The following is a 23,321-nucleotide window of genomic DNA, read 5'->3' as shown; positions in this document are numbered from 1 at the left end:
ATAACAATAATAATAATAATAATAATAATATTATATTATATATTATTATCGTAGTATCGTTGTCGCGCCGCCGCGGAGGACAAGTTCATCGGCAGCAGATTCAGCCGGGTGCCAAGGGTAACTGACAACGTACCTATATCCGCAGTGGCGACTGGCGACTGAGAGTAAAAGTATAACGTAGGTATATGTATTATAATAGGTACCTATATACATACCCGCATGCTATTACACACGTAGTACGATATTATTATTATTATTAAAATGTATAACATGAAACTGTCTTTATAACGTGCCACCGGCTCGGTGCGGTGCGGGCGACGGGGAAAGACCGATCGCCGACTCCGACTTGGCGGGCGGGGCGTTTCGTACCTTCCTACAGGTTACCGCTATATATATAACGCGGACTCGAGCAGAACGATGTGCGATTCGTATTGCCGACCGTCCGACAGCAAGAAGAAGACCGTTCGTTATAATAATATCATCGCTGCACCACATTATACTATTATTCTTGTACGTCTTTTCGTTTTAATTATCTCATTGGATTACGATTTTCACCGCTCACCGACGTCATGTTGTTGAAGATAACGCCGGTAAGTCATTCGAAATACGAAACATTATTATATTACAAAGAGCACCTTACTACGATGAGTATTGTATGTATACCTATATAGGCTGTAGGTAGGTACGCTGAAGCACAGAATTAGACTTAATAGATCCGTATCATGAGGCATCTTATTCAACACGTAAACAAAACCACGTTTTTTAATACGAGTTCATGCGCTTATCGTACATTTTGATGACCATGTCCATTGATCCATTTAATCGAAATCAATGGAAAATCTGAATTTAATAATTATGTTGATTTATATTGACTGATGTGTATATAGGTAGTTTTAGTTTGTATAGGCTGGGTCCGCTACAACACTTGCAATTGGACCTTAATGGACCACAGGCTTCATATTATAAGCTACAATATTATGTCAGTATATAGGTATGTCAAGTCAAGCATACTTGTAAATGTTGATTTAAAAATCGGAATTATACATTATAATATAAATAGTGGAAATTGAGATTAGTAGAGGGTAAATTCAAAATAAAATATTCGTAATAGATCTTATGAGGATTTTATTGTTATAATATATTTGAACAATGTGTCTTAATTTACCTATATACTAGTATATAGATAGTTATCAGTAACATTCATATGTTGCCATGTTGGAAAATATTTAAGAGAAATTAATAACTTAGAAGGGTATAAACAATTTAAATATTAGGTATAATACCTAATATTATGATTAAGTCATAATAAAAGCAAATATTATATTTAGTTAAAATTTATAACCAATTTAGATTTCTATAGGTAGGTATCGTAGGTAATACAGTCAGCCGAGTCTCGATGATTCGAATCTCGAGGGGAATAAAAATTAATTCAACTTATGTATTTTCCGCGATATATAGGTATACCTACCCCAAACACAACATACCACAACCCTTCAAGGGTCAAGAAAAAAATTCGAGTTATCGAGACTCTACTGAATAATTATTTATAATATACTTATGTTATTTATCTGATAAATTTATTGCACTTAATTCATTACAGCCTAATTAGTTTAAGGAGCCAATTTTTCTTTTCTTACGAGCATAATATAACCCTATATACCTATTAGATTTGATTCATAGTCACGCGTATAGTACGCGGCGTATCATACGCACGATTACATAATTTAAGTTCGTAAGCGCCGACGAAAATTAATATAAAAGTAAGAATACAAGTACGATTCATTATACATTAAAAGAAAAATATATCTATAAATAAGTAACCAAACTTTGATGAGATAAGTCACCCATTAAGGATAGGTACTTGTAGATTGATTACATTTTTTTTTTAATCGATTTTATTTAATTATTAAAGAAAAAATGCAAAAAGTTTGAAATCGTATTATTAGTAATTTATTACAGTATTTTAATTAAAACAAATAATTGTAGAAGTTCTTAAATCTTAAGGTATCCTCCAATTAGTTAAATTTAAAACTATTTGGTTAATTTTGAGTAATTTTCTTTGTAACTTTCACTAAAATATGGGACGAAGTGATATTTTATATTGATTAATTTTGGTATTGTAACACGTATAGTAAAAACAATTCTACTAATTTAGCATAAACCAAAATGTATGCTTTCCATAAGCACATAATTATTAGACTACTATTCGAATACCTACTTGTAATGTAGATTATGCCTTGGTATAGTGAAAAGTAAATTTAAGACACACCCGAATGTGTTGTTTTGGTCTTACATACGTTAGTTTGTTACAATATTTCAATTTTTAAGTGAGTTATGGCAATTATAAAATTTTAATATTTAAAAATTTTACATACTTATAAATTTATCAATAAAAATTATAATATTATAAAATTCCTGCTTACAAATGCACAATACATTATTACAGATAACTAGACAAGACTTATCCGAGATACCGTAATTCATTATAATATTAAAGATATAACAACACAAAATTGGTTATGCTGACCAATGTATATATTATACTGAAAAATACACACACATTATTATATTAAACCTATAGTCTGAAATATATAACGATTTTTAGTGAAACAATTGTCTCCGAGAATATGAGTAAATAGTAAATAGTGAGATTAAAATAATTAAAAAACTTCAATGATATTTAAAGTGGTAATGATCATTGAAAAATAAAATATTAATAATGCATGAAAAATAAAAAATGAAACGTTTATATTACGTCTAGGACAGTAGTTGGAAGGTAGTTCCAATTAATTGCATAAATAACTAAGTCAATTTGAAAGAAGAAAGTCCGAAAGTATTACTGAACGTAACAATTGTTTATACTTTATAACATGACATTAAGTATGTTAATGAGTTTTTAGATGAAAAATTTAATATTAAAATCACGATGTCGCAAATTCGCGTGAAATGATTGATTATAGAGATTGAATAATATATATCATTAGCCGAGTTAAGTACATAAACAGTTAGGTAGGTACTAGGTAGATAGGTAGGTAAGTAGGTAGGTAGGTAGGTAGGTATAGGTAGGTATTATTTTAGTAGTGTAGTATAATTGACGTTTGTGTAAAAACTAAAAAAACCATCATCACAATTAGAAAGTTTAATAATTAGAAACATATAAATTGTATAATGTTAGTTATACATACCTACTAACTAGGTATGTTTGGCTTACATAATAATATATTAATTTATATATTACATGAAACAAACCAAAAGCTTAAACACTAATCCAATAATTATAAATTATAAGAAATACGACTATTTATTAAAATAAAATATTAATATTAAATAATTTAATTGTTTTCGTTTGTGAATTTATAAGCAACTATAACTCTAAATAGATAGTTTTCAAGAACGAATTAATTTTATTATAAAAATAATATTGAAGACACAATTTTTTTGATTTTTATCTATTACCGTTCACCGTAGGAGTTTAAACTGAATTATTTTTTGTTTATAAATTATTATTTAAATTTAAACAGACCATTAATTATATGATGCAAATTTGTACAACAAAAGTGTTGTGGACGGTGGTATATCTTACTATTATGAGGTACTTTCTATTATTAGAAAAACCAAACGATTTGGCGGTGCTTACACGTTAACGAACAACAACCTATATACAATAATATGTTTATCTTACATGGAGATTTTGTTTGTCAAAATCGATCAGTGAAAGGTTTAAAGCTTCATATTATGTTTACGCGACTGGAATAACATTTGCATTTCGCTTAATAAACCGGAATAGTTATTAGTTGGCTAAAGAAAAAACTGAATGGTTTCTATTTTTTTTTGTTTTTGCCTAAACGATTATGCAATGCAATTCTATAGCTAAAACCTGATGAATTTCCAAGTAAAAGAAAGTTCTAGTCTCAGTGTAACACATCTTTGAATGAATGGAATTTGAAATATAGTAAACTGATTTGGATAACATGTCACTATTGAATTCATATAATGCAATAAAATGGGTTTACGTAATATTTTATACCATTATTACGAGAACAACTATGACGTTAGCAATTTTTTTTTATCAAGTTAGGTACGATTTAATGAAAATTAGTTGTGTTATATACTTATATATATTACACATTCTTATAACAATTTGGTTATTATTTATAAATCTGTCAACATTTAAGTATACGTTTAATTCAATTTTGTATTCTTTTGAACTAAACGTCTGCATAAGAATTTACTATACATTTCTAAATATTTTTTTTTTCAGAATAATATGAACGATTTGTAAAAGATTTTGCATTAGTTGTCAGTTTATTTTTATCAATTTTAAAATTAAATAAATATACTTTAATCAGTCCATTACGTCATTTTATGCTTTGAAGTTTGAATAATACATTGCTTAGTCATTTGCAAATTAAAAATATATAAAACCATCAATGTATTTAATTATTATATAATTATTATACCCCTTTTTAATTATTATTTTATTACTAGAGGGGTTTGCGCGCTGATTTCTCTACTAATCACCCATATGGCCATATTTAAATCATAACTTTAATTTATACAGTTTTTATTTTAAATTATTTGTATCAATATTTCTTTTATGGTTGCTAAAAAATGTATATTCATCGACAATTAAAAGTTTCAATTTTTTTTTTTTTGTATAATAGCAATATATATTATTTATTTTAGATTTTGAAGTGTAACGATGAATGTATTGATTTTACAATAATGTGTGTTATTTATTTATTTTTATATTTTTTTGTGTTACACCTTTTTATTGTTGAAAAAAATGTCCGATTAAAAACTTAGGTAAACGCTTCTTGTCGGAAATGTGATCTAGTTGGTATTTTTGGGAGTATAAATTTTTTGTAAATTCTCAGTATTTTTTTTAAATAATCGGGAAAAATAAATGAAAATATAAGTATTTGTCTCATTTTTGTTTTTAAACTTTTATTTTTACACATCATAATTTATATTTATTTTCTAAATGGTTTTTAGAGGAGTTAATAATATGATCGTTATACGTATCCATGAATGAAAGAACGAATTAATATTATTATTTTACTATTACGCGTATCTGCGTGAGTTTTATCTAATTTTATAAGGGGGGCAGTGTGTATGCAAAAAATGTACATTAATGTGAGTAAATACTAAACGATTGGTTTTTCATTTTACAGTTTTTGGCGGCGGTGATCTTTTGCTGCGCAGCAGTTACAGTAAACGTAGCGGAAAAACCAACAGAGACACCAATTGATAAACGGAGCACAGCCAATGGGTACGGTTCTTACGCCGGCGGTTATGCTCCGACCGCAGATTACGGTGCGGCGGCTGGACAAGACGGCGCTGCGGCTTACCAATACGCTGCAGCGGCTCCGATCGCCACCGGTCAATACGCTTCGAGTCAATACGCTGCGGTTCCAGCGGCTGCTTCCATAGGTGCCTTAGTGGTGCCTACCAACCAGCTATTCTACCCGCAGCAACAAGCGTACGGATACTCGTCAGCTCCAGCTTACGCCGCCCCGCTGACTTCGGTGGCTTATAGCGCCTATCCAGCCACGACTTATGGCTTCCAGTCACCCGCTTACAGTGCCGGTCAGTCGGCTGCTTATGGTGCTGGTCAATCAGCCACTTACGGTGCCGGCCAATCGGCCACATCTTACGGTTCCGGTCAATCGGCTGCCACCGCTGCTTACAGCTCACCGCCGGTCGCTTCATACAGCGTATCATCCTCAACACCATATAAACCAGGACCCGTGACTTTCGGCAAACCGGAAGCCGATTTGCAAACCAACTTGGCACCATCGTACCAAACGACCGCAGGACTTAGCAATTACGTATCTTCATCTTTCAAAACCAACAAGTATCCATCGTACTCACCGTCCTCCTACCCATCCACGTCAAGCGAATATTACGCAGCACAGCAGTCGTCGTCGTACGGGTCACCGTCCAAACCCAGTAGTTACCCATCATCAGTGTACCCGTCTGACAACTCATACAACAAATTTAAGTACCTGCCACAGAGTTCGTTGTACGGTGGTGGATCATCGTACAAACCATCCCCATCTGCCCATTACAAACCATCATCACCGTTCGATGCGTTCGCTCCATCTTACGGACAATCTTCGTCCTACTCGTCTTCACCACAAAAGTACAGTAGCTCTCCCTCGTACGGTGGTAGCTCTCCCTCGTATGGTGGTAGCTCTCCCTCGTACGGAGGAAGCTCTCCCTCGTATGGTGGTAGCTCTCACTCGTACGGTGGAAGCTCTCCCTCTTACGGTGGAAGCTCTCCCTCGTATGGTGGTAGCTCTCCCTCGTACGGAGGAAGCTCTCCCTCGTATGGTGGTAGTTCTCCCTCGTACGGTGGTAGCTCTCCCTCGTACAGTGGTAGCTCTCACTCGTTCGGAGGAAGCTCTCCCTCGTACGGTGGTAGCTCATCTTTGTACGGAGGTAGCTCTCCCTCGTACGGTGGTAGCTCTCCCTCGTACAGTGGTAGCTCTCCCTCATACGGAGGAAGCTCTCCCTCGTACGGTGGTAGCTCTCCCTCGTACGGTGGTAGCTCTCCCTCGTACGGTGGTAGCTCTCACTCGTACGGTGGTAGCTCTCACTCGTTCGGTGGAAGCTCTCCCTCGTACGGTAGTTCATCTCTGTATGCTGGTAACTCTCCCTCTTACAGTGGTAGCTCTTCTTCATATGGTTCACCGTCCCCGTACAAACCATCGTATGGATCATCATCACTTTACAAATCGCCGTCCTCGTACAAGGCGCCATACAGCAGCTCCGGTCCATCATTTGAATCATCATCCTCTTATAAGCTGTCTCCGTATTCTGGCGGATCTTCTTACGAAGGATCTTCATCCCCATACAAATCTTCATCTTATGAAGGATCTTCATCTTCTTATAAGTCATCACCAACCTATTCATCTGGTTCATTCAAACCAATTACTTCTTCCTATTCTCAGAGCGAATATGAATCACCGTCATCTTCTCTTTACAGTTCTAAGCCAAGTTCATACGAATACAGTTCTAAATATTGACACTAATACAATGTTCCTTTTTTAGATGAATTAATTTTTATGATAAAAAACGTTTAGATTGTATGTTTAAATTTGAAACTTGTGTTTTTTTTTATTAATCATTCATTTAAGTTATTCTTGTACTGTTAAACAATTTGAGATACGCTAGTTCACAAATATTTGTTATTTGTATTAATATTAAGTGCTTTATTTAAATTACATTTATGAATTAGTGATTAAATTATATTATTATAAGTATAATAATACGTTATTTATTTGATCGCAGATCATAATTACCGCAATCAAACATTATATTTAAGAATTATATAAACCAAATATACCTATAACTTTTTTTTTTATATATATATATTTAAAGATTTATAATTTTTACACCTGAATAGTAACATAAAATCAATTCGTATTACATTATGGTACAAATGGTTTTTAAATCAATTTAAAAGAAAAATGCGTAAAGTCGAATCATATTAGGCGTGATTCTGTGATAGAACACTAAAATATAAATGTTCTTAAACAATAGTTGGATATTATGGTAAATTATATTTTTACTATATTAATTGTTAACTGACAAATGGAAACAATAATAGAAATTAACTTAAACTATACTATTAAAACGTTTATATATTATAAACTCTGTCTAGGGAGAGAACACACCGATTCGGCGCACGCCCACGCGACATGGTAATATTGAGACCGGTTCCATTATGGTAGGCCGCAGGCACGTACACAGGGGAAGGATTCAACCCCTCCTCCCACCCGCAAAAATTAATTGTCAAGTAATTTATTTAAATCAATCATCTATGAATCCTCCTGAAAACTACTATGAACCCTCTCCGAATTGTTTTTTACGTACCGGTGGTAAGGTTTCGCGTGGTTCCTCGCTGGACAAAGTTTAAGTTCTTATTCTTATTTCTCATAGCAAAATTAGAGCTATGTTGTACAATATTTACCTTTATTTTTAACCATCTAACATCTAATCTAAGTTACCAGCTATAATCATTATTTTGTACCATAGGCTTGTACGAACCCCTGATAATATATAACCCTTAGTTAGAGTAGGTTCCTACATTTTTTTATTCATTTTAAATGGTCGGGAATGAACTTTTTATACTAATTTAATATCAGTATTTATAGTAAATGTTTAAATTTATAATTTAGATTTAAATAATAATTATTATTATTAAAGTTGTGAGTATAATATTAAAATGTTTGTCTTAGCATTTAACAAACCCATACATTTACTGAATATAGATATTTTTTTCTATTGAAATTTAAAACTTGACATACTACATTAATATTAAGTGTTCATATTATTTTCTAACATTAAAATTACACAGTTAACCTTGTAAACAATGATTAATTACAGGTTTTACAACCGTTATTATTCCTGCGTAAGTAAATAGTTTCAAAGTTAGTTAAGATAAAGTGCCCGAAAAAAATATTTACCTATAGAGTAGGGTTTTTTGAAACTATTGAGTTACTGTAATTAAAATAATACAAAAAGTTAAATCTATATTTAATATATAGGTTTTTTGATAGGTTGGGTTGGATTAGGTACCAATAAGAAAGTATTGTTATAAAAATATTATACCAAGAAAATAGAAAAGTATTGGGTTAGGTTAGGTAACATACAACATTAAATATTCAATATTTATCGGGAATTAATGAAAATTAAAAAAATATTTCGAGATCGTTCATTATGTTTAGTATACTATTTTAGATTTGCATGAATAATTATTTATTAATTTAATGGTCCAATAAAATACAATGTACCAATAATGTTTAAGGGACCAATAGCTCACTATTAATTCGTTAAATGTTTATTGATTTTTTATGCAACCCGATATAATGTGTATTATATACTATACATATAGCATATATAAATTATCGTCTGATTTAAGTGAAACAAGTTTTAAAATCAGATTAACATGCAAAAATAGTACTAAATCTGCAGGATTGATTATAACTAGATTTAGGTAAGTATTATATTATATCACATATTTTTTTCCCCTATTTTAATATTTAGTCAGTTTTAGGGTGTCTATAACTACTCTATAGTATATTACAGTACGGTTCCGGCCCGTTAAGCTGACCAATGTTTGATCTTGAACTTCAAAATTCTATAGTTGTATATTAATATATAATATATGATATTGTTATTATGAAAAAAATAGTCGGGTGACGGGTACTATAAAAAAAAAAAATAATGATAAAATATTTAGACCATCTCCGCTCAAAATCTTTTTTTCATATGCAATGATTTATCATTAAAATTTAACACATCTTTTATTCTTACTATTATATAATTGATTTATACGGTTATACTCAATGGCGAGTTACACTCTACAGCAGAGCGTTCACCTGCTTTTTTTATATGAATATATGTTTTTAAACTCAAATTCCAAGTTTGATGGTGTTTACAGTTTACTATTTTCAAAATGTCATGCTTGTACTTAAAAGTTATTAATGAGAAACCAATAAATAATAAAATAAACACAATTTTCCAATTGATTATTTTATAACGAAATAATATAATGTTATCATTATTTAACTTTCAATATTTAATTATAATTAGACAATTAGTATATCCATGTACTAATTAATAATTAATTAGTGTTAAGTATACCTATATACTAATTAATTAACTATTTAATAATATTAAATAATGAAAACATTATATTTGACATAATAATATAATATTTGAATAAATTAAATCTCGTAAATTTAAAAATAAGGCTATTATAATATAAAGTAACTCTTTTAAAAATATACAAAAGTCAGAAAGTGGTCTATTTTCACTTTTTGTTAATTAATACAATAACAATTTCTAAAAACCGGTGTCAAAATTAAAAATAATTGTACATATATATATTATATCAGCCAACATTTTTAAATTTTTAAAACACTGATATTTGTTTGAGTATTCTAGTTTCTTTTTTTTATGATCTATAGTTGTCTTGAGTGTTGTTGATTTAGGCTAATGTAAAAATAACAACTAGTTTCGGCATCATTTGGTAATATAATACAATCAAGGATGGCACTTACGAGTTAAGATACTCTTGTAAGTTGTAACTTTTACATTTTATGTATTAGACGTTTATTTCTAATATTAAATATTTTACCATGATTTCCTTAACATTTATTTAATGAACAAATGTTCATAATATAACTGAAACACCTAATATATTTTAATGCTACAATGATGTATTGATGTGTAAGTTAGGTTTGGTCCAATGATCAATACTATACACTATACTACTGTACCACTACTATACATTGGAATTTACAAAAACGAAGATGTATAATTTTATGTTTAGGTTATTTTCAATAAATGTGTCATGTGTGACATTATTGGGTTGATTCTCTCCTTAATATTTGACTAGGTAATTATTATTTGTATGTGTACCTATTTTATTTTTATTACATGTATAATTTATCTTACTCTTATCCCTTAGGTCAATATGTACTTATTGTATGCCCTGCAAGTATAGGCCTTATATATTTCATGTAAAAAAAAATGCTATATTAAAATTTAAGCGTGAAACCAATAATATCTTATACTATAGCTATCTTAAAGACTTAAACTTCATGATTTAAAAGCTGGTCTGATATTAAAAAAATGTATTATTTGCGTTGTATTATAACATTAATAATATATTATATTAATAATGTACCTTTGCGTCTATTTAGTTGCTTTATTATATAATAAATAAAACATCTATAATACGATTTAAGGAAATTTATTTGTACTTATTAATAATCTGTGAAAATATTTGGCATAAAAAATTTTTATCTTTCATCATCAGTTTATTTAATATATTATAAAATATATTTTCTATAAAACCATGTTATAGTTTTGCAATAATTCTATATTTGATAAAGTAATACACTTTTAGTTTCATAAACAAATAAAATCAACAGTTCATATTATTATTATTAATTAGAGAAGAGTAGGTATATCTATATAGTTTGATACGGTTACAGTAGGTAGTTAATTAATACTTATAACCCGGCGATTGTGTGGCTAATTTATAGAGATCTATGATAGTTTCCACTTTCCTACTATCAATTTGAGACGCTCCTAGTGAAGAATAAGTAACATTTAGTTCTATACTTCTATTTCTCTCTCAATAAATAATTATGACTATATTTATTTAAAACATATTTTGGATTAAAACAGCCGATAAAAAAATTAATATTATGGTTTTCATAAAATATACACTTTTTGTGTTTTGTAAAACTAAATACATGATTAATTTTTATACTGATTTTTTATGCTAATTTTTAATACTAATTAATTGAAATGAGATACATTATCATTATAAATGTAAACTATAATGTTAGTTAAAGTATATGTAGGTACCTACCTGAAAAAGCCAATGGCCATCGATACAGAGGCTAAAAAAAAAAATTAGAATTTTACAGTTTTAACAGTTCTAAAATGTTTTATTACATTAAATTACAAATATTATTATCACACCGAGATTACTTAAATAAAATCATAACTTTAAAATGTTTGACTTAAATATAGTACATTATTCAGCTTATTTTATTAATTTGATGGAGTAGGTACGTTGTCCATGACGTCCTCTTAATATTATTACAAAACTTGTGCCGGTATTCAAAGTTTATACATAGCTAGAGTAGATATACTATAGGTATCTACACTTTAAATATCTGATTCTGAGTTTACGTTTCATTATACTACGATTTCTACTGAATTTATAAGTTAAATATTATTTTGTCTTCATTCGTATGAATAGAATTTGGTATTGAAAGATAATACCAAGAATTTTGAATTTTGATCATATTATTCAATAGAAATACAGTCAAAACTAAACAAAAATACTCATCAACGACCTTGTCATTAGAAAGTATTCGTCAGTTATATCGCGAAAACCAGTTATACCTACGCCTTTTACTTCCCAGTCTTTCTTCGTTATTGGCTCGAGTTTCGAATTTTAATGCAATATTTCAATGTTAAATGTATTTTAGGTGTCATATGCACACAAACACATCGGTAGTCCGTACGTATTTAAAAACTAAGCTAAATATTTTGTTGTTATAATTGTGCGAAAAGTAGTTTTGCATTTCGTGGTGTCGAAACGCTACGAAACAATATTACGTTATTCATAAACATATACTTGCACTATAATAATGGGCCTTGATACACATAATGTTGTTTGTATAACAAAATTACCGTCGGTAATCTTTAATCGACCAACAATGGGGCTAATATGATGATGGATAAGACGTGTATTTATGCACATTGTTCCGGTTGCAAAAAATCAAAATTACGTCATAGAAAAATAATTATACTATTTTGATAAATTTTTTATAAGTATCTTTTTCTTGTAAGGCGATTTGCATGTCCTGCACAAACAATGCCTTTTCTCTTTCACTTCCTCTTAGATTAACGACACAGGTATCCTGTATAAAATGACCAGCTTAAGCGTTTTAGTTTGTTTTGTTAAATTTAAAAGTTGAATACTCGAGATTACAAATAATTGTTACGTAGGTCAGTCATAAAATATGTGATGCAAGCCCATGAATAAGGTACTTACATATAAATACATCATACGTGTATTTTAATATTGCATACTTTATTAACATCCGATTAACTGTTTATATATACATAAAGTAGCATTTCTTGTTTTGCTGCTTTGTATTTATATGGTATATAATGCTGTTAGGAGTTCTTAGGACGGACAGAAAAAAACCCACACACATCATTGTATTTCGCTCCGCTCAGAATCTAAAAATAAAAATATTTAATAATTTTGTTTTTAAAATTAAAATCATATTAAAAACATGTCCGTGAAGTTTATCTCCTAACTTTGTCCGATCGATTAAAACGTGCCAATATTTTACAAAAATATTACAAATTGGTTTTTAGAATTTGCCAATAAGTTTTTAAGAGTTTAAGCTTTTAATCTTTTAGCTCTTTAAGATTTTTAAATTCACAATGCTTCAATAATAATGAATATTATAAATCAATGTATGACAATGTGATAATTTGGTTTCAGAACAAATTTATATGCTTATTTAACTTTGTGTTCTTCGTTTTGTCAATAATTATCTCCATAGAATGTAGAAATGCAAATTGATAACTTTCCTTGGATGACTTATTTATTCATTAATTACTCTATTTCTAAATTGAAGATGCAACTCTTTTATTTGTATCTATACCTACTATTTTGAAACTATTTGGTTATCAGACGAAAGTGTCTTGAATGTTCTTAGAAGTTATAAACTTATAGATTTCTTAAGTAATAATTGGATAATTTACCTAAATAGTATATAAAAAATATATTGCGCACGAAATATCTAACAAATTTGGCTGAGATGGTTTTACTGAATAATATAGTATAGCATATTGTACTACCCGATTAGGGGGATATGGAGCAACACATTTTTCCCAAAGTTAGTAATGTGATAACATATTATAATATGCATAGGACCCCCTTTTAAATATTTAATAGAGGTAAATTAGATGATTTGTGATAAGAAATAAATGAGTTTTTTAAATTTCACCTACCAGTGAGAAAAGCTTTATAATTATTTTAAAGGTGAGAATAAATAACTATTTCTTAATCAGTTTTACAATATTTTTTTTTTATTTGAAATAAATCATCATAACTTACAAAAATTTAATTGTAAAATTCATTTATATTTTTTATTGATCTAAAACAAAACATTGGCGACAACGCCCATTATAGTTGTTGCTGTTATAATAATTACTATTATTTTTTTAATGTATATTCTTAATTATAATATTTTTTTTTTATTTAATTTATTTAAGCATATTTACAATCTATACAATTTGTACAATAAGTAAATTTGATAACATAGGTAATTAAAATGACTTGAATGTCTTGAGGTGGGAAAACCGTCCATCAACAGTACCTCCTATTTAATTTGATGGGTTCATATAATATGGAGACCATTAGGCAAGAGCGTCTCTTGGCCATTTTATTTTTAACCTCCTCGGAGGATTGTTGGGGATGGTTATAGAGGACATGCGGGAAATTAGAGGGTTTTGGTTCGAGTGCAGTTTGGAGTGAAACTTTTTGTAATGACGAGTTGCTATTTCGTTGACTGTTGGGATTTGGAGATCTTTATGTAATGCGTCGTTGGTCATATACCATGGAGCTCCAGTTATTTGTCTAAGACATATAGATTGGAAAGCTTGTATGGGTCTTATATTGGATGGTTTGGCTTGGCCCCAGATTTGGATACCATATGACCAGAGGGGGGTAATTATCGTCTTGTATATTAATATTTTGTTTTTTAAATTCATTGAAGAAGACAATAATGGACGGAGGAGATGTAGACGTGTGTTTGATTGTTTTCTTTTCTGTTTTGTGTGTTGGGCCCAGGTAAGTCTTTTATCTAGATGAACTCCGAGGTATTTGATTACATTTTGGACAGTAATTGGTGAATTATTGAGCTATAATATTTAAAATATTTTATTGTATGTACTTTCAAATATATTTTTTTTTAATTATACTAAAAATTGAAACATTTTTTAATTCTGCTGCTTAATTTGAAAATAATTAGCTTATGAGTCTTGTGCGTAAAAACTACACTATCTGTAGTTTGTTTTCAATCGTTATTTTATTATTAAATGTATAGAAACATCTAATACTAGACTAAAATTAAAAATTTAAATAACTGTTAAGTAGCTACCAAACACTGATTATGAATTATAAAACAAAATAGTAGTCAGTAAGACTCTAAAAGGTATGTTTTTTTTTTCCAAAAAATAGTTATCCATTTTATAATTATATTTTAAAATTACGTTTAACAAGTAACAACATAATATTTAACATAATGCAAATCAAAAATGTTTTTTATAATTTTAAGTGCCTTTGTTGAGATTTGAAACTTGTTACATGAATTTATCTTTGTTTTATTTAATGTAATTATGTGGGTACAAGGATAATTTTTACTTTTTAAAAAAAATAGTTGATTAAATGTTTTTACTTTTTATTTAAATTATATCTTCGGAGAGATATTGTATTACATTAGAAATGTAATCTTTTTAATGACTTACTATAGAATATTGGTGAATAAATTAATATTTTATGTTTAGCCAAAAAAGTGTTCTATCATACTACCCCTCCCCCCATGGGTTACCTTGGTAATAAAAATAATTATTTTATCTTTAGTTCGCGGTCAATTTAATTATATTTCTGCACATATTTTGATATTAGGGGGTTTTATGATACTATTTACGATTAAATTTAAATTATTAGCAGATATATTTGTTCAGTTTAGAATGTTTAGATATTATATAAACCAATGACCCAATGAATATTGTTCCGTATTATTATAAATTTAATTACGGCATTACCTAGGTATATATATAATATTATATTCTTTAATATATCATTGGTCAGTGCATGACAAAAGATACAAAACATGGGTTACCTGTACGTGTCGCGTTTGATAAATTTCGCTGAACCATTTAATGCAAAAGTGACAAAATCTAATCAATTCAACAGTGGCGGTGGCAGCTGCATGCAAATGACATTGCCCGTGACATGACGCGTTTACATCGCGTGATCGGTGAACCTATTCGATTATTATATTTAGTAGCTATATACATATATAGATAAATACAGTAGGGAAAAGATCACGGAGGTGTTTCCCCGTCGTTTGCTTGAATGAAAGCGATTTAAATTACCAACAATCCGTGCACGATTTGGAGCAGAGTCCCCTCCTACCGTTTCCCATGTGGTCGCGAGGGAAATACATCTCGAAAATGTAGCCGTGGTCATTTTCGCACGTTTCCCGGCTCCAATAGCGTGTAGAGAGTGATCGCGGAAAATCTTTGTCGTTATCATGTTACCTACGTTTGCGGTAAGTGTATATTATTATTATTAATACGTATAATATTTTAAGACTTAGCTTAATTTCATATATCACTATAATTCACTTTAATCTAATATAACAGTTGTAGTCAGTGGTCAAAATATATTAATCGCACTCAAAATGTAATTTGCTCTAAATTCGTGTTTATTACAGTATTATTATGAAATATAAAATAAATATTTTTGAGCTTTTCAAATGTTTGGCCAATTTAACAATCATAATATTGATGGTTAATTTAAAGTTCATAGAAATAATTGTTTTGGAGTTATATTAGGTACTTAATAATTCGTTAAATAATCACACGTATGTAAACTTTTATATGTATTAGTCGTAGGTTGTGTTGTATGCAGCATTGTAAATAACTATGATTAATGATATTTATTTTATGTTTGGATTGTTTGGGAACTATATGTGAAATAAAAATATAAAATTAAAGAAAAACAGTTTAATTTTAAAAAATATACATTAAAATGTGAATGTCCATTAGTATTTTACATTTTATCATTACACATTTTTATAGCGTGTATTTAAAAGACTAACATAACAAACAGTATTTTAATTTACAATTCAATAAACATTATTAAATTTGGAATAACAATACCCAATTAATAAAATATATTTTTTTCAATATATGAGTTATTAGTTTATATATTATAACTTTATAAGTTTATAACCACTTAAGTCAGGGGTCTCCAACCTACGGCCAAATCCATGGGTTTTTGTTTGCCCGCCAAGCTAATTAATGTTTTGAAAATAATATTATTATAATATTTATTATTATAAGGCAATATAATCGGTAAAAAAGCATTCAAAATGTCAAAAAAGGCAAAAAAAAAGCATTTAATTCATATAAAAAAGCAATTACAAAAATAATTTACTAAAAAATTAAGTAGTTCGTATATTTAACACGTGTGTATTAAAAAAAATCACTATCATGTACTTAGATAAACTGTTTTCCGTAAAACGTTGACGGTTTGGGCTTGAACTATTTTTTTACATAAAAAATATGTAATCGAGGTGGACTGACTAACAATTTTGAATCAATAGTAAGTATATACGCATTATGAACATATGTATTTTAATCTATAGATATGTAGCATGGGTACTTTTATAAACGTTAAATTAACTGGCCATACCGAATACTCGATAAAGTATTTAGCGATATCGGTAAATATAGAGCCGTTAATAAATTAAAAATATTTAACAGCCGCAAATGTACAGTCTTCAAAAAATCTTATCGATTTATACCGTTTATATGTATGTCGTGTATAAAATTATTAAATCAATTGAAAATTAAACACAATAAAGACATTTATAAGTAAAAAAGGCAAAAAGGCATTTATCAGTAAAAAAGGCAAAAAAAATACGTTCATCATCTTACATATTAAATGACACGAATTTTTATAAACAAATTATTTCTCTATTATTATTATTAAAAAAAGGCTTTTGCCTTCAAATCCAAACTTTACTTATAATATAAAAACTCGTTATAAAATAAAAAAAATTATATAAGCAAACATTCATTTTTATAAATAAATCTTATCGATTCTTCAATTTCTTAACCGATCTATTCCTCTAAACTTGTTGGCCCGCGATGACACAGCGTATATCAATTTCGGCCCGCCGTAAAAAAAGGTTGGAGACCCCTGACTTAAGTTATTATAAGTAGGCATTAGTAACTTCGTATAAACTGTAAATATGTATCAGTATAGGTAATAAACTAAATACGCATGCCTTTTTAATAATTAAAACAAATAAATAATTTTAAAAAGTCTGGTAAAAATAGAGTTTTCTCTTATTTCAAACAAAAAAATATATAGTATTGTTTAAATTATTTATTACTATTTACTTATTTTAAATGAAATAATATATAGTTGATTTAGAAAACAAAAAAACATAACATACCTATGTAAAGTTTGAAAGAAATTTAACTTACAATTCAGTGAATTCATACATAATATTGTCGATAGTTGTTAATTTATAATAATATGTAGGCAGTAGGTATGTTCATTTACAATAAATAAATGTAACAATTGAGATTATAAAAACAATATAATATAGATACCTATAATTTTTTAGAATTACGTTTTGGCTAGTCATTTCAGTTTTTACCTTATCGAATTTCCAGTGGATATTATTCTTCCGCCCTGCTAAATAATGATTATTCTTTAGTCTTAAATAATATTACAGTGGGCAATATTATCCACTTTCCCCAATTTTTATAACACGCCAATGATTCGTATCGGCTTACGATTTTATCGTATTTAGAGATTATAGTTATCATCGTATCTAATTACCAAATCATTTTTTAATGACTTCCATTTTAGCTTACAATTCTAAGCAGTTGATTTATTTGTCGTACTAATCTGAGTGTTTAAAATGTTACTTATGTTAATAAAATATTTTAATCCAATAGGCTAAATAGCTATTCATCAACGCAATTTTCAAAGTTCATGAAGTGACATATTTACACTACAATTTTTTTTGTGCTGATTATTCACATAAATACAAAGTGTTTAGTATTTACCACGGTTGATCAAACATTAACCAAATTAATGTATAAAACTATATTTTTAGATGATAACTCCTTTACTATTTTATTATCTTATATATAAATATCATATAATATAAGATGGCGATTCACCAAACTAACTCGATACTCATCTCATTTTTATTTTAGATTCTGAGCGAAGCGATGAATGTATTGATTTTACAATGATGTGTGTTTTTTTTAAAAATTATTTTTTCGTGTGTGTCATCACCTTTTAGGACAGTAAAAATGCTTTGTTGGTTAAAAAAGGTTGAAAATTTAATAGAAGGCTCCTAGGTTATTGTTTCAAAGGCAGATAAAAAAAAATTAAAAATCCATAATCACAATTTATTTTATAATTATTTAAAGTTCAAATCTTGACAAAATACGGCAAAATCACGAAAATTAGCAAATTATTTTGTGTTGAGAATTCATAAAAATTTTTCTTTTTAAATCTAAGTTTTGAAAATGTAATACAAGATTATCCATAAGTTTGTCTACCTTTATCAAAAAAAAAATGTCTACAAAAAATCAAATTAAATTTTTATGAGCGTTTGAAATTCATATTTTTACAACATATGATATTCACTCGATTTCTCATGTAACGATTTTGCTATTTTGTTGTTATTCAAAAACAAATAACTGCAGGTACATGAAAATTTTACTGAATGTTTATATTTTCATTTTCTATACACCATACAATTTTGAAAATATTTTGACTCTTTTTGAGTTATTTACGGACATTGTCAGTTTTCAATTTTTTTAGTTTTTTTTTCTATAAATATCAATAAAATTGTATTTTTTGAATAAAAAAGCGTTAACATTTAATGCAAGGCTCTTGATATATTGTTATAATAGCAGTTGAAAAATATTAAAAATACATAGGCACAAATTTTTTTTATAAGCATTTTAAGTTCAAATTTTGAAAAAAATTATCAAATTTATAACTTAATAATTATTTTGTAGTTAAAAATGTATAAAAAATTCAACTTTTATAGCTAAGGATTGAAAATTTAAAACAAGCCTCCATGTTAACAGTTTATATATAAATTACTTTATTCATAATAATATCATCAAATATACTTAGTAATATCATACCGTTTTCGCTCAGAATCGTTTTTCTTATAGGTACAATGATATTATATCATTGAACTCAGCTTTAACACCATCCATTACAGCAGAGCGACATCCACTTACCCACCTTTTTTAGTATTGCATTCATTATAAGTATAATTTGGAATTTTTGAATATATCTAAGTTCCATAATATTTTAAAATGATTATTTTTTTTAATACTATTTAAGGGGTATTCTGTGGCATACTTCTTTTTTTTAAAAATAAGAACCAAAGTATTTTACTATAAATTGTTAAGCAGATCATTTTTTTTAAATGTCTATGTCTAAATCGAAATTCAAACAAGTATTTTTGTAAACTATTTAGTTTTTGAGTCATCAAACTTAGGGTAATAATGATAAAAGGATAGGAAGATATTATTATTATTATTTATTTATTATTTGCCCGTTGGGCAATTTACAGTGGTAAAAATATATTGGGGCTAAGAAGGGGGAAGATATTGGGTGATTTGAAAATTAGAGTGATAAATATTAATCTATTTATATTTTATAATTTTTAGAAATTATCCAAGTATTATAAGTACTTGTCTAAATATTACTTATTTACATATATTTTCTATTTTATGTAAAACTATTATAAGGAATTATCTTTGTTATCTATAGTAAATGCTACACAAATTGTATTACTTTAATTACACAGAAATTACTCGTTATAATTTATATTTAGATAGGTATAGCCAGTCTTCAAAATGTTTAAAAAAAATAATTTGATTAAAAATTTATATTGAAAAATGATGGTTATTATTTGAACAAAATAAGATTGTATGGCCTCAAAAATTTACTTGAATTTTTGAAAAATCTAAGTAGGTATTTGAAAATGTGAACCTTCAGGCTTCTAAAAACAGATTTTTAATTAATGCATTATTTAAGAATAAAAGGGGTGAGCATGCTTGATGAAAATCACTCTGTAAACTATATACACATTATACAATATATATGTATTATGTCAGTATACCTAATGTCTTATGAAGTTATGTGTAGGGTAAAATAATATTAAGGAACTACTGGTAAAGTTCTTATGTTACAAAAAAAAAATTAATTATAACTTACGATTTTCGGTAAACTGTTTACTGGACACTCATTTTATAATGTTCCCCTGATAGCATTTTGTAATGATAATATTATAATCACGAATAATATTATTATAATGTTATAATTATATTTTTGGTCGATAATTTGCTGTCTGGGTCAGTACTACAAATTACGGTAGAGACGATTGAACCGACTCAAATAAAATTTAGTGAAGTAAGCTAAAACAGTTAGGTACATTGTATAGTTCCATCCGCGTTTGAGATAACGTAAAAAACCGTGTAACCACAAGAATTGTTTTATGGTTTTAACAAAGACAAGACGCAATCACATTAAATACCTAAAGCATAGTCTTGTCATTACGCCATAATGTTTTATATTTTTAACAACTACTAGATTTTAAACCGAACACGTTTCCTGGAAAATATAATTAGGAGTTCTTGGTGACCTGTTTATTATATTCTACTAATGTATTATGGTCCGGAGCCACTGCAGAAGTAACTAGAACAGCATGTAAAATTTTAATGAAAAAAAATGTATTATATGTAATAACAATTTTATTTGTTTTAGGTGTGTTTTTGGGCAACGACCGCGTTGGCGGCATGCAGCACGAGGACTAGGGTGCACTACGTACGTGCCGATGACAGGTCACGGCGCGGAGACCCATATTACCCGGAAAATTATTACCCGGAAAGGTTGCAGTCTCGAGCATCGTCTATTTTCGGACCATCCATTCAGACCTCAGCGGCCGGGTTCCCGTACCGGTTCGTCTTTCCAGCCAACCACCCAGCTCTGAGTGGTTCCATGTACTCGCAGTTCGTGCAAAACCCGCACCAGCCCGAACCCGTGGCGTACTCGGCCGAAGACCTTTTTGGGCCACAACCGACGGCCAAACAGCATCCACTGTCTGATCTCAAACACCGCCAGCATCAGCAACAGCAACAGCAACAAAACCAGCACCAGCAACAGCAACAGCAAATCGGCTACGAGTCTATGGCTAAAATGCAATACGACTTCCTCGGGGGCGGTGGTGGTGGTAAAATACAAGCGCAACAACAACCCTCTGCAGCTTACCATCACCACCTGATCAAACAGCCAAAACACTATCAGAGCTACGAACTGGCGCCAAACGCGCTGCAGCAGCCCCTGCATCAGTCACCTTATCCATCGTCACCTTCCATCGGTCAGCCGATCATGCTGCTCATACCTTCTTCCGGCCAGCCCGGCGCCCCATACCAGACCTTGGTCCTGGTCCCATCGTCAGGGTCGCCATCCCCGCTTCCGGCGCCCGTACCCCTGTTTCCGGGTTTCCACCAACAGGTCCAGCACCAGCAAGGTCCGCCCGGTCAGCAGTTTGTGCAACAGCCCGGCGGTTTCGTCACAACACACCCGCGTGGTCCTCCACTCGTCGCCGGCTTTCCGTCCGGTCTCGGTGGTGGAGGCTTCGGTGGTGGCCTAGGTTTGGGCGGCGGCGGCGTCTCCGGGCTCGGAAAGTTCCCAGGGGCGCAACTGTTCCACCGTTCGCATGAACCGCTTCCGAAACACCCGAACCATCAACAACACCAGCACAAGGCGTCATCGTCGTCGTCGTCGATACCAATGCTGCAGCCGACGTCGTACCAAGGTTCCGGGTCGACGCACGTGTCGCACACCACGGCTGCTGGATCCGCGGCGCAACAACCGCTCGAGGACAAGGTTGGCCACGGTACCGGGACGTCCGGTGAAAAATCTGACGACCGTGACGACGATGGCAGTGACGGCGGTAGTGGCAGTGGTGAAACCAAAAGTGAAGAAAAGTCGCCCGAGTTCGGCGACAAGACCACTGTAAAACCCATCAAACCCATCAAACGGATCGTGGTCACGTGATGTGTTTACTTGAATAATGATATTAATATTAATGCGTACGAAGTGTTTTAGTAGGTACTAATTGTCTAGTGAAATTCCCATATACAAAGGTTTTTATCGATGGAACGATATTTCTAAGCACATTACGAGATCAGCATACTAGGAAGATTTTTAAAACTAATGAAAAATTTATTTAATGACGTATTTAACTCATATAAACCCGTGCATGTTATTTCGTTTTATTCTAGCAACCACATAAAAAATATTGTTCAATATTATTTATTATTTTTATTTTAAGATGTATTCATCGTTCAGTGCGTTTTAAGTAACAGTCGGTTTAGTTGTCAAATTAACTCGTGTAAATTTACATAAACTTTCATATTGTTTAATCATATCAAAAAATAAAACTTTATTAATTGTAATTTAGTTTGAATAATGTTTTGTTTTTTAAATAAAATATATGTTTGTATTTTTACAATTTACGAAACCATATAGAGTTTATTTTTTATTTATATTGCACATATATAGGTAAACACCAATTAAAATGTATAGATCATTTGGAAAAAAATGACATTTTGCTCAACTTAATAACTTTCATAAAATTTGTAATAATATTGGTTGTTATTAGAGTAACGGAAGTATAATATTTAGTATATTATTATTGCTTATTAATAATGATTTTACATTGAATTGATATGGACAATAAATAACAAGTATAAACAGATAACAAATATTACATTTTACATAGTTATAGTTAAGTATAAATAAAATAAATAGATTTAAAAATAATTTAAGTTATATAGCTATGGGTATGAAGTATATTTTATTGGATTATCTCATGAAAAGTTGATAACTACCTACATGAAAAGAAATTTTGTGG

The 23,321-nt window shown here is 29.8% G+C and overlaps 2 protein-coding genes across 2 annotated transcripts; both read left to right on the top strand.

Annotated features, from left to right (window-relative positions):
* Positions 1–406: 406 nt before the first annotated feature.
* LOC132944885 (DNA-directed RNA polymerase II subunit RPB1-like) lies at positions 407–7,369 on the top strand. The gene is made up of 2 exons (XM_061014417.1): positions 407–590; positions 5,175–7,369. The coding sequence occupies exons 1-2, from the start codon at positions 570–572 to the stop codon at positions 7,029–7,031; spliced, it is 1,878 nt and encodes a 625-aa protein (XP_060870400.1). The 5' UTR covers positions 407–569; the 3' UTR covers positions 7,032–7,369.
* An 8,344-nt stretch (positions 7,370–15,713) lies between these two features.
* On the top strand, positions 15,714–22,927 carry LOC132944923 (histone-lysine N-methyltransferase 2D-like). Its single transcript, XM_061014479.1, has 2 exons — positions 15,714–15,893; positions 21,167–22,927. Exons 1-2 carry the CDS (start codon positions 15,876–15,878, stop codon positions 22,460–22,462), a joined length of 1,314 nt encoding a protein of 437 aa, XP_060870462.1. The 5' UTR covers positions 15,714–15,875; the 3' UTR covers positions 22,463–22,927.
* The last annotated feature ends 394 nt before the right edge of the window (positions 22,928–23,321 follow it).

This window comes from Metopolophium dirhodum, chromosome 5 (genome assembly GCF_019925205.1).
Source record: "Metopolophium dirhodum isolate CAU chromosome 5, ASM1992520v1, whole genome shotgun sequence".
Classification (NCBI taxonomy): Eukaryota; Metazoa; Arthropoda; class Insecta; order Hemiptera; family Aphididae; genus Metopolophium; species Metopolophium dirhodum.
This window is presented reverse-complemented; position numbering and strand designations above follow the sequence as displayed.

Excerpts from the sequence above, each read along its gene's own strand:
- LOC132944885 (XM_061014417.1), top strand. The coding sequence starts at position 570 with ATGTTGTTGAAGATAACGCCG. Across the intron at positions 591-5,174 it reads TGTTGTTGAAGATAACGCCG|TTTTTGGCGGCGGTGATCTT; the intron begins GTAAGTCATTCG and ends TTCATTTTACAG.